The 13461-nt window shown below is 43.2% G+C and overlaps 1 protein-coding gene across 1 annotated transcript in view; it reads right to left on the bottom strand.

Moving 5' to 3' along the window:
* RAD17 (RAD17 checkpoint clamp loader component) overlaps nucleotides 1–13461 on the bottom strand; it is a 48959-nt gene that overhangs the window by 10461 nt on the left and 25037 nt on the right. The window contains exons 10-14 of the mRNA XM_068248079.1: nucleotides 8491–8602; nucleotides 4291–4485; nucleotides 3961–4049; nucleotides 2274–2420; nucleotides 430–576 (exon numbers count right to left, since the gene is read on the bottom strand). Coding sequence (XP_068104180.1) covers nucleotides 430–576; nucleotides 2274–2420; nucleotides 3961–4049; nucleotides 4291–4485; nucleotides 8491–8602 — 690 coding nt within the window. The remainder of the gene's footprint in view (nucleotides 1–429; nucleotides 577–2273; nucleotides 2421–3960; nucleotides 4050–4290; nucleotides 4486–8490; nucleotides 8603–13461) is intronic.

A 13461-nucleotide genomic window follows, 5' to 3' on the forward strand; every position in this document is an offset into this window, starting at 1 on the left:
GGACTCCCCTCTTGAAGACTTCTGAAGTCCCCCGCAGTGTGGGATTTGAACGGAGGAGCTGCCGCCTGAACCAGAGCACTGGGAGAGGAGAGGGAAGGTGCTACAGGACCCAGAGCCTTCCCTCTCCTTAGGTAAGTATCTGCCTTTTGTTTTTTTTTCAAGCGGTTCCCATTGGCTTAAAATAGCGGCATAGCTTACCTATCAAAACTGCTCTAGTCCATAAGGGAAATACAGGTCTGGGTGCAAAGTGGTTAAAGGGGAGTTCAATAACTTGGGAAGACCTGTACTCATGTTAGACTGTCACCCAAAACGCTCATGGATAAAAAATGTAGCTTGTGTCTTAGCTGCAGTAGTAGGCAGGTCAAGTCTGTCCACAGTAAAGTTGTAATATGATTATGAAAACTCAAGGCAAATAAAGGTTCCACCTACCTTTTTATTTACCAGAAGCCACTGAGGTTTATGAAGAGGCCGGAAACCAACTCCCGATTGGCAGTTGGCAAAAGCCCTGGAGCTGTTGGAATGTATAACTCCTCTGCTAGCTACCGATGAACTGTATATATTAAGGGTTGACCGAGACTGCAAAGAAAAACAAGGAAAATGGGGACAGAGGTTTATAAATCAAAGTAAATAAATGTGTTATCTACAACATATACTTGCTTAGAAAATTCTTGTTCACTGAAGCTTAAAGGATTCATGAAATTATAAATCACTACCATATCAACTGTACTACATTAAAGGGAACCTGTAGTGACAAGTGAAGTTATGGCATAAACACGTGTATGCACAGTCCTAAGCTTACATAGAGCTAGTTCCATGTGACCTGGTGGACTGAGGCCAGATTTTTTGTAAGTGTATTAAATAAATGTGTCCATTTATACAATAGTAGTGAGCCCAGTTTCTATAACGTTGGTCCTACGTAGAAATAACCGGTCTTCCTTTTTCTCACTGTAAGGATTAAAAATGCATGTGGTAATGGATTTTAGCTTGTCATGTACGCAATTCAATAAAGCAAATTCGACTATCAACATCGTGCGGAATCCACTTTCTATATTAATGGACTTGAGGTCTGAGCAGCCCGTTTTTTCCTGCACTGTTGGTGGACGGAGTCTGTGAGCGGAGTTCCACCGATACATCAAGATTAAAAATACAGTGTTGTAAATAACACTTTCTCTGAAGATAAACTTTCGCATCATACTGTGGTGCAACTCTCACTAATAACTAATTACAGCCTGAAAAACTCCTGGATGGCAGAGAATGCTTCTGACTGCAAGAAACAAAAAAGATCAACATTTCAAGGTGGAAGCTGCAAAAACATCAAACTGTTTTCAGCTTTGAACACAAAATAAGACTACAGGATATGGATGTAATATATATATGAAACATCCCCCTCCTCACTCCTTTGAGTATCTGTTCTATGGAGAGGAGAACAGAGTGGACAAGCAGGATGTGTCTCACTGCAGTTCAAGGTGGATATTACTGTTGCAATCACTCAAGGATTTTTATTGAAGAGGAAGCCGCTGAAGCTGGCAGACACCTGTACTGTACACAAATTAGCTTGTGACAAAAAAAATTGTGCCTGCTTGTGGCTTTACTTCCTGTTCCCTTTCTCTCAAGCGGTAAGGATTTATGTGATTGAAAATAACAGGGTCTATTAGATAACCTAAGCATACACACTTTATCAGGCAACTTCTTCCTGAATCTAAACGCATATATACAGTTAAAGTAAACTTGAGGGGTCTGAAATAAAAGTTATTCATACCTGGAGCATTTTTAGTGTGCAGATAAACTTCCTAGCCCCTCATTTTCAGTGGCCTTGCCTCCATAGTCCTGCAGTAGCCCCTGTCTGCAGCTACGATCTCTGCAGAAGGGTGCATGGTATGTTAAGCTGTGTGCCCTCTTTGAGCACATTTCCACACAGCTGAGTGCAGGGGCCATGGCTTGGGAGAGTTTAGGGCAAGATCGGATTTGAATGTTTGGGCACTACACATGCCCAAGACTCTTGTGGGCACAGCTACAGTGCACAGCCCTAAGGAGAGCAATCAAGCAGGGCCCTAAAATAGACACAGCATCAGTGAAAGGGTGCTAAGGTGCAACCACAAAGGGCAATCCAACCAAAATGAAGAGCAATGAAGTTTATATGTCAACTTGAGTCACCTCAGGTACCCTTTAAATCCTGTACAAACATTGTTATCTTCGGAAGTAAAGTTTTCTAGAAAAAAAAACAAAACACTGCAATTTAGTGAAGCTAAATTGGACCACTTTAAGCTCCTTACATTCCAGTCACCGGTGAGGACGTCGGCAGCGCTGAGGTAATCGCTGGCTCGGACAACATCGTCCACGTCAGAAAAAAAGTCCAAATAGTTTTGGTGAAGATATAAATTGAACAGCTCACTTCGCATATGTGACTTCTCTACAACCACCTGAGGAGTGCAGACAAGAAAACAAAGCATAAAGATACTGAAAGATTGGTTACAGGAAATGTAGGATTATCATTGTAGAAGTGCTACCAGACATTACTAGGACTGCTACAGTAAAAATGCTGCATTTCTGCCATCCAAGCCATCAGTCGCATTCATAATAGCAGCAGAAGAAAATTGCTTCATAAACTCAGAGATAAAATAATACTCAGAAATGCCCCTTTTCAAGATTGAACAGTTCCTCATCTGTCAGCATGGCTACCAGTGAAGGTCTAACACGCTGAAAGCAGCGCAGGAGATTTTGGCGCAGCCGGCGCCACCATAGGTAGTAATAGGAATTACAGCTATAGCAGGCACAGGGAGTAACTTCAGCACCGTCAGAAGACGGAGCTGAAGTTACTTTTAAAACATAATAATTCAAATGATTTAATTCCCCACTATCCATGGGGGCCCGGAGGGGGAATAGTATTTAATACGGCCGGGACTTGTACGGCAGCAGCATCAGCCATATACCGGCTGAATCCTGCGGCCAAGTCTCCAGCGCTGTTCTCGCGCTGCGCGTGAAGGGAACCCTTTCTGTACTTGGTCGCTTCTGCCTGATAAGGTTTCTAAAAAACACACACACACACACACACACACACACACACACACACACACACACACACACACACACACACACACACACACACACACACACACACACACACACACACACACACACACACACACACACACACACACACACACACACACACACACACACACACACACACACACACACACTATGGAGCAGGGAGGTAAGACAACACAAGGCACATGACAGAGAGGGATGGGTGAGTTGGAGAACAAAGAGCTTGACCAAGATGATCCAGCACTCTTAGGGCTCGATTCACAAAGCGTTGCTAACCCAGTTAGAGACTGTAGGCGTGATAAACATTGCACCATGCTGGTGAAAAGCCAGTTTAGGCATGATAAGTTTAGATCGCGCGCAAAGTCCCGCACGCAAAGCAGCGCCATTAAACTCTATGCGAAGTGCACCAGACTTTGCTAGCGCAAAACTTTTGATCAGCTGTGCACTGCGGTGCTAACCCAGTTGGTGCTTAAACTGAGTTTAGGCGTGATAAAGGGCTTTTCATCCGCATGCTAACGGTTAGCACCGCTTTGTGAATCAGGCCCTTAGTGATGCATTGCCTCAAGGATAAACATTTTATAACTATTCAGTACATACAAAACTTTATTAGTTTGCAAAACAACAAAAAGAATGGAATTATGAAAGAGCGTGTGTATATGTATATAATGCACATTTACCCCCCCCCCCCCCCCCCCCTCCGAAATATCAGCAATGTCAAATACACGGGTGTGTTAAATTGAGCAATTTCTTTAAAACTTCTGATCATCTGGAAAATTGGATTGGTTGGTTGAATCAAAAATTTAAAAAAATTGTTTTCTTTACCTGCTTGTCTAATGCAGATACTGAGCAGATATGTTTTAATAAAGGTTATTGAACATACTGATTTATTAAACAATAGTCAGGTAGACTTACCTCTGGAAAGACAAGCAGCAGGTCTCTATCATACTGAGACAAATGTGGCGGTAACTTATGGCAGTTAGAATTGGGACTGGGAGGCTCTCCTAAAGAAAAATATAAATAAATATAGAGAATAATAACTCTATGGCCGTAAATAAAAGCACAAATGTGGGCAACATTCAACGGTACAATTAAAACCAGTGAAACGCAATGAAAATAAGTACATTATTTTTGCGATGACCAGTGCCGTTCTATCCTCCCCTTGCTATGCAAAAATAAGTAGTATAGTAATAGAGTATATGGAACACTATTACTATGCAGTACAATATACATAAAGTATCTTACGTTTACAATGAAGTATTTTTCCCAGTGCTCTGAACAAGAAAAGTGCGGCGTCCTTTCCTCCAATGGCCTGGACATCTTCTGCGTTTTCTGCAAATTTTTCAGATTTCTTCTTATTCTTCAGTTTGACCGACGTTTTTTCTGACCTTCCTGTTCGGCTTTTCTTTTTAGACCAAAAATCAGTTGATAAGGTAGAATCTGCAAGAAAGCAGTCAGAGACCTACTATTAACAAATGTCTTTCCTTACCCCCGGTACTAATGCAAGCTCTTCAAGACACCTTTGAATTCCAAATAGAGGACTGCAAACTCCCATACTTAGGCATATACCTCACTAGCTCCTACGACACGTTATTCCTCTATAACTACCCCTCATTGTCCCGGGAGCTCTGTGAGATGCTGGAGTGCTGGAAGAGGTACTCAATCTCATGGATGGGCAGAATTGCAGCTGTCAAAATGACCTTCCTCCCCAAGCTCCTCTATGTGTTTTGGTTACTCCCGGGGTCCCTGTCCCCTCTACATTTATCGAAACCCTGCAAAAAAAAGTTAACAACTTTATCTGTGGTCCCAAGAAGCCCCGCTTCAAAAGAAAATACCTACTTCTGCAACGCTCTAACGGAGGCTTAGGTGTTCCTGACCTAAAACTATATTATAAGGCTGCCCAGCTGGCCTCACTGACCAGCTGGCACGCCAATGCAGGGAAGCCCTCCTGGGTGAGTATAGAGGAGCATATTATTCACCCTATCAAAATACAAAATCTCCTCTGGATCTCTCCCTCCGAACGCAATAAAATCTCTAACCCCATACTCCAAAACTCACTTGTAATATGGGACAGTTGCAAATATTCAGGGAAGCTAATATCCCCACACCGACCTCTGGTTTCCTTTCTAGGCAACCCATCCTTTCCAGCTGGATTATCATCTCCTGCTAGCTACCACTGGTGGTCTAGAGCTAAACTAACGAGAGTTTGGGACCTCACCACGGATCAAGGAATAAAATCACTGGACTACTTAAAAGAGAAACATAACTTACCCCAAGGGGAAATTTTCAGATACCGACAGATAACTCACTTCATGAAATCTAATTTGCCCGATAATTCCTCTCCTTCATGTAGAACAGCATACGAGGCAATATGTGCAACAAACCCCTTTTCCCCTGGAGTAATCTCCATGATATATAAAGACTTGACACGAACACTAGCAGAACGGAAACCAGAATATATAATAAAATGGTAAAAAAGAACTGGGAGTGAGTATAGCAAACGAAGATCTACAGGATATTTGGAACAATATCCCCCGGGTATCTGTGAATGCTGACCTAATTGAAGTTAATTATAAGCTGCTATTCAGGTGGTACCTAGTCCCACAAAGGTTGGCAAAAATCAAACCAAATGTCCCTCAATCGCAGGGCAAATAGCATCCACCAGCATGTTCTTGGTGCCCACACCATGCACATACAGCAAAGGCAGCAGAGTTGAGCGCATGCAGTATTCAACAAATGTACATCCCTACATGCGGGAAATTGAGGCAATGTGATGAATCAATGGATGATATCAGGCATGTCACATAGTTACCAGACCCGTGCCGGTATGTCAGATGAACGTAGGACGGCTCCTGATGTACTCATGTAGAGTGAGGTGGAAGAGGTGGAGGAGGAAGTCTGCTGCCAGGAATGCCTGACATGTTTCGCCGCAACTAGCGGCCTTTTCAAAGGCAGGCAGCGTGAATAACATCCGGACGCCATTACAGCATCTCTAAATACATACACTGGCCGCGCCGCTCCGCCCGCCCGACGTCCCGCCGCCCCCACGTCACCGCTGCATGCCCACAAAGCATCCACGTGGGCGTGTGGGCGCCAGGTCCCCGGAGCGCATTTGTGCTCCATCTCCACATACCCGGAAGTGCCATTATGCACCCACCAGGAAGCAGAAAGGGGACGAGCGCCCAATAGCGAGGACGGGGAGCGGCGAGGCAGGGGCGGAGCAAAGCGGAGCCGCCCCTCAATATCAAAATGTAAACACACCCGTATATACATACGGGTGTGTTTACATTTTGATATTGAGGGGCGGCTCTGCTGCCTTTGCTGTATGTGCATGGTGTGGGCACTAAGAACATGCTGGTGGATGCTATTTACCCTGCGATTGAGGGACATGACCTATAGTGCATGCTGCTTCAGCTGCTGCTTATATGCCTCACTGCCCTGCGAATGAGGGTTATATACTGTAGTGCATATGTTTCATGCTCATCCTGCCTGCATCTACTAACAAGCTATTCTGCAATGTGTTTGGAGGTGTTGTGGACTATGCTTACATCCATTGTTCCATGGTTGTGTTGAAGCCACATGCGGCCATTTGCTCACTAAATAACCTTGTTGGCATGTGCATGGAATAGATATTATTCTATTTTTATAGCTATATGATTGGATCCACTTAGTTTCCTATTTGATGTTGTTTCCATTACTTGAGATAGTTTTTACATAATGTCGTGTATCTTGTGACTCCAATACAGCTTGTTGCTGCACAGCTCCTGAGTGCCTTGCCCTTCTTTGCTATTGTGGTCCTGTACGTGCAGAAGTGGTGTGTCTGCAGAATACTGGCACCGGCTGGCTGGTTTAGTGACGATTTTCCCAAGACGTGGAGTTTTTTGTTGGTTTTTGCTATTGCTACACCCCTGACATCAGGAGTTTTAAAACCTTGTGTGTTCTTGCATACAGATCGCAACCTATTCCTTAAGATTATTGATTAGGGCCTCACTGGTGACACATCACTGAGAAAATTGGCTTCACTACAGTAGTGTACTAGTGACATGTAGAGGCGGGAAGTGGTAGACTCAAGGTCTCTCAGAATTAAAGAAGGGAAGGTGTACAACATTCTGTGAAACAGCATAGACAACCAGTGCAACCACATAATAGCCTTCAGTTTCTCGAAGCAATAAAAAATTGGAGAAAAGTTTCCATGTTGTGCCAGAATGCACATCCAAATTAAAGGACACCCGAGGTGACATGTGACATGAGGAGATAGACATGTGTATGTACTGTGCCAAGCATACAAATAACTAGGCTGTGTTCCTTTTTTTTTTTTCTATGCCTGAAAGAGTTAAACACCAGGTATGCAAGTTTCTATCTGGGTCGGGACAGGATCAGACTGTAGCATAACCCTCACTGATAAGTAATTACAGCCATAAAACACTTTCCTGACAGTAAATGGCTTACCGGAGCAGGAAAGAGATAAAAAAAAAGGTCAATAATTCATAAGTTTGAGATCTAGCATACTTCATTGAAGGTGTCAGTGAGCAGAGAAAATGAAACAGTAAAAACTTAAAAACTAGATTAAAATATAAAATAAAACTGGGATATCCAAAAAAAAGTCATTTTTAGGAGAAGGAGGATAGATACAATATTTTTTCTCATCAGTTTATTTTCACCTCGAATATCCTTTAAAGGGAAGGTTCAGGGAGGGTGGGTAAAAAATAAAAATCAAATTCCACTTACCTGGGGCTTCCTCCAGCCCGTGGCAGGCAGGAGGTGCCCTCGCCGCCGCTCCGCAGGCTCCCGGTGGTCTCCGGTGGCCGACCCGACCTGGCCAGGCCGGCTGCCAGGTCGGGCTCTTTTGCGCTCCAAGGCCCAGAACTTCTGCGTCCCACGCTGGCGCTCTGACGTCATCGGACGTCCTCCGGGCTCTACTGCGCATGCGCAATAGTTCTGCGCATGCGCAGTAGAGCCCGGAGGACGTCCGATGACGTCAGCGCGCCGGCGTGGGACGCAGAAGTACCGGGCCTTGGAGCGCAGAAGAGCCCGACCTGGCAGCCGGCCTGGCCAGGTCGGGTCGGCCACCGGAGACCACCGGGAGCCTGCGGAGCGGCGGCGAGGGCACCTCCTGCCTGCCACGGGCTGGAGGAAGCCCCAGGTAAGTGGAATTTGATTTTTATTTTTTACCCACCCTCCCTGAACCTTTCCTTTAAAGCCATATGTTTTAAGTAGGAAAACAGTGAACGATATTACATATAAGCAGAAGACAAGCATCGCATAAAACACTAACTTTAAAAAAAAAACCAAAAAAACATACAAATTGCTAAACATTGTCTAGAAGTCACCATAATATAATGCAGATGTACCTGAATTTCAAAAAGGCAACCACTTGTCTCCATGCATGCTATGTGAAATCAGTTTCATACCAGAGGATTTTTTTCATTTTATTTCATATTTTACCTTTAAGTGCTGAAAACTGAAGGCTATTAATGGCACTTCTGATATCTCCAGAGCTTCCTGAGCAGAGTAACTCCAGTGTTTCCTTGTCTGGAATAACACATTTCCCCCCACTCTGAAATATGAAAGACAGAACTGCATTAATTCAATGACAAGCATAAATACAGAACAATCTTGCACTTTGTGTGATTCTGCCACTAGGCTGTTCTACATTAAGGCTACTTTCACACCAAGACGTTGCATTTTAGGGGACGTTATGGTCGCATAACGTGCCCCTAACGCAACGCGTGGTGGTATTGAAGTTGGACGTCAGATTGAGCTGCGTTATGCGGCTCTCAAAGCAGCCGCTCCAGGATAGTGAAGAGAAGTCCGGATCTTTTTAAGGATTCGGATCATTCGAATCGGATCATTGAAAAGATCCAGATCTTTGAACCGAATCACTTGAATCATTTTACTAGGGAAGCAGACTGGGTGAAATGACTAGCAGGACAGGACTTTCCCTGCACTGTACATTCTGTATGTTCCTGTTTCTTCCAGACAGACATCCACTGTGAACCGAATCTTTTATTGTGATGATCCGGATGATTCGACTCACAAAAAAGATCAGGATCAAATGAACAATTCGTTCATGATCCGGACAACACTATGAGTCCCACCAGGAGTCACCACAGTGCAGTGAATATTAATTAGCCACGTGGCTAGTCACTGAGCATGTGCAAACAATCTAAAGCAGCTCTATAGGGGTATAACGTACAGCATGCTGCACTTTCATTTAACGTGCAGCGTTATACCCTAACGCAACGTGTGCACTGTGAACAGCACATTGATTTTACAGTGCTGTGAGTTAGGCTGCGTTACTGGCTGCTGTAACGTGGGAATTTAACGTCCCACTGTGAAACCAGCCTAAAGGGCACCTGAAGTGAGAGGGTTATGGAGGCTGACATATTTACTTGTAAACAATTCAAATTGCGTAGAAGTTCTGAACAGCATCTGCCTGTAACACTGAGGGCTGGTGCACACCAGACCGGTTCTGGAGCGTTTTTAAAAACACTAGCTGTTTGAAAACTGCTTGGGTAATGTATTTCAATGGGCTGTTGCACACCAGAACGGTTAGTTTTTTTTTTTCCACAAACACAAACTTGGGTCCTGCAGCATTTTAGATTTCTGAGGTGTTTCTGCCTCAATGTTAAGTATAGGAAAGTGGAAAACCGCTCTGAAAAACGCTAGATCAGAGCGGGTTTACAAAGCGTTTTTGTTACAGAAGCTTAAGGGCAGGTCACGGTATTATCCCACGGGATCCAAGGGTAACCACCACCAAACTTTTTATACAATAGTCTTAGATGACCTACAAAAAATGGATCTAACATTACCACGTAACACAAACCTCACACATAGTGAAAGGAGAGCCCTACATAAATTACAAAACAACCATGAACTGGTTATCAAGCCAGCGGACAAAGGGGGGGGGAATTGTAATTTTAAACAAATCAGACTATCTAGAGGAGGCTCATAGATTGCTTGACAACCAGACACACTATGAACGCCTGTCAGACGACCCCACATTGGACTACAATAAACAGCTAAAATCTCATCAATTCTGCCTTTCTTACTGGCATAACAACTAAAAATGAAAAAAACTTCATCATCAACCCACGACCCAAAACCCCGTTTTTTTACTACTTGCCAAAAATCCACAAAAACATCACAAAACCCCCCGGCCGCCCCATAATATCAGGAATAGATTCTACCACAAGCAACCTCTCCCGTTTTCTTGATACACATCTGCAAAAACATGTTATAACACTCCTGTCCTATTTAAAGGACTCATTTTTTTATTATTATTATTTAGTATTTATATAGCACCGACATATTACGCAGTGCTGTACAGTGTATATATATATATATATATATATATATATATATATATATATATATATATATATATATATATATATATATATATATATATATATATATCTTGTCACTAGCTGTCCCTCAAAGGAGCTCACAATCTAATCCCTACCATTGCCATATGTCTATATTATGTAGTGTAAGTACTGTAGTCTAGGGCCAATTTTTTAGGGGGAACCAATTAACTTATCCGTATGTTTTTGGAATGTGGGAGGAAACCGGAGTGCCCGGAGGAAACCCACACAGACACGGAGAGAACATACAAACTCTTTGCAGATAGTGCCCTGGCTGGGATTCGAACCAGGGACCCAGCGCTGCAAGGCGAGAGAGCTAACCACTACGCCACCGTGCTGCCCATCACCTCATAAAACTACTTAAAGAACAACAATGGCAACTGGATTATTGCTGGCTGAGCTGCGATGTTTCTGCTCTCTACACAAACATACCACACTCATTCGGACTTACAGCTCTTAACCATTTTTTAAACCAGAACCCTCTCATGCCCACCCCACAAAAACAGTTTTTGATACAATGTGCAGAATTCATCCTTTCCCATAACACTTTCTCGTTTCTTGACCATTTTTATCATCAGCGCACTGGAACTGCCATGGGCAGTTCCTTTGCACCTTCCTATGCTAATCTGTCCATGGGACTACTTGAACATATTCTATTCACCACCGATCATCCGTTTGCACATAATATAGTACTTTACAAAAGATACATTGATGATCTAATTTTTATCTGGCGAGGAGACCCATCACATATACCCTTGTTCACTAACTACCTTAACAATAATCCGGCCGGTCTCCAATTTACCTCTACACACCACCCCTTGACCATAGACTTTCTAGATTTGACACTATTCATAGATAACAATCACATAAAAACCAAAACATTTTTTAAAAAGGTCGATGCGAATAACTATATACACTTTGACAGCTTTCATTACCGGCCATGGACCATCAATACTCCCTACTGCCAGTTTAAGCGAATACATCGCAACTGCACGGACCAATCAGATTTTCAGACACAATCTGTTGCTTTAACACAAAAGTTCCTAGAACGACGATACCCCAAGAAACTCATAAAAAATGCTAAATATAAAGCCTCCCGTCCTCCCCCGGTGTCCAACACACAACCTACACAAGACCGTCAACTAAACACTGATAACCATACAAACAGCCTAAGATTTATTACAAAATATAGTGCTCAAAATAGAACCATCAGGGACATCCTAACATCTAGATGGGAGCTCCTCCTGGCGGATCCATTCCTTAAACATTGCATCCCTAACACCCCCCGTTTGACCTTTAGACGGTCTCCCAATCTTCGCAGCATTCTTGCACCCAGTAGACTAAAAACACAGAACACTCAAATACAAGAGGACCCTAGAGGTGCAGGATCCTACCCCTGCAACAGCGCACGCTGCCTCGCCTGCCCTTTCATCATCCAATCAAACTCCTTTCAATCTAAAGCCACCGCCATTGTGTATCCAATCAAACAAAACATCACCTGCCACACCTCTAATATTGTTTATCTGATATCATGCCCCTGCGGACTGCAGTATGTCGGTCGGACCACACAAACGGCCCGGAGCAGGGTCGGCCAACACAAAAGGAATATCCTGAATAACTATCCCCTCCACAGCGTTTCACGTCACTTCGGCACTCACCACAACAACGACCCTCACTTCCTTAAGTTCACCTTCATTGAAGCACTCCCGCCCTCACTGCCCCATTCCTTTGATACCCTAAAAAAACAGGAGATGTACTGGATCCAGATACTAAAAAGTTTAGTACCGGATGGATTAAATGAAATTCTGGAAAAAATATACTAATTTTTAATTATACTACTCATAAACTGGAAATCTGTTATGGTGCCGGCTGCAGCAACCTGACCGAATGTTTTATGTATTTTTCTAGTCGCTTTATTTTTAAGATGTCTTAGAATTTTTAGTCCTTTTTAAGGGTTATTTAATAACATGCATTTATACTCATAGTGTTCATTACATCTATATTTATTTTTATATTATCAATTCGATATTGTATGGTCTTTTTAGATACCTTGTAGAATGTTTTTTATACATCCTTTTTATACATCCTTTTTTATACATCTCATTTAATCTGATATCTTATGGAGTCTTTTATATATCATGTCTATGTTTCAGCATAACACCAGATTGATACCTATTAACAACACGCACATAACACATCACATAGACTGGCATCTGAATATAACAGATTAGTCAGAAAAGACCGGGCGTGAATACCCTTAGGGGATAGGCCACTCGTTATAGACAAACCAATTTAGACACTTTTTTTCCCTGCTGCACGTTTATTTATATTTGATTATTGATCATATGCTGTTTATAATTATTGTCTCTGCAAACGTCTCCCCGAATTGTCAATCACATCAGCACTCTGCTTCATATAGTTGTTCCTGGTTCCCCACCAAAAAAATGGCAGCCACCATCTAAGCATCTATACACAAAAGCACCTTTCTAACCCACAAGATGGCGGCCGCCCTCCCATGCGACATTATTATGTCTGCCCCACATACAAACCAACAAAATGTCGACCGCCGTATAGGAGACATTCCTATTCAAACCCACAAGATGGCGACCGCCATATAGGCGTCATTTTGTATGCATTCCACCCGATCTCCCCATTGGCCAGGCCGATCGTGGGCCTACTTCTCCCGGCGCGTGGCGCACACTGATTGGCCCCCACCTCTCCTAGCTAAGTACAAATAGGGGCTTTATGGAGCACGCCCGCACAGAGGCGCTCATTCAATACTTGGATTGGATACAGGTATGTCACCCACTGGCTAACAGCCAGCTCCTCGCTTTTTTGTTCCACTGGTAGTAGACATTACCACCTTATTGCACATCGTTCTTTCACTGCCATTAATTTTAGAGCAAGCACTTGGTAAATATCTTGTTGTTACTTATAAGCACTTAGTGTTATACAGCACATATCCTAGGTGATCCTACTCTGCCTGAGCCTGCTTTCAATGCAGCTAATCGGGCTGAGAGGGGTACTTTATTCTAGTTAATGCAAGAAT

This window comes from Hyperolius riggenbachi, chromosome 1, assembly GCF_040937935.1.
Source record: "Hyperolius riggenbachi isolate aHypRig1 chromosome 1, aHypRig1.pri, whole genome shotgun sequence".
NCBI classification, from domain to species: Eukaryota; Metazoa; Chordata; class Amphibia; order Anura; family Hyperoliidae; genus Hyperolius; species Hyperolius riggenbachi.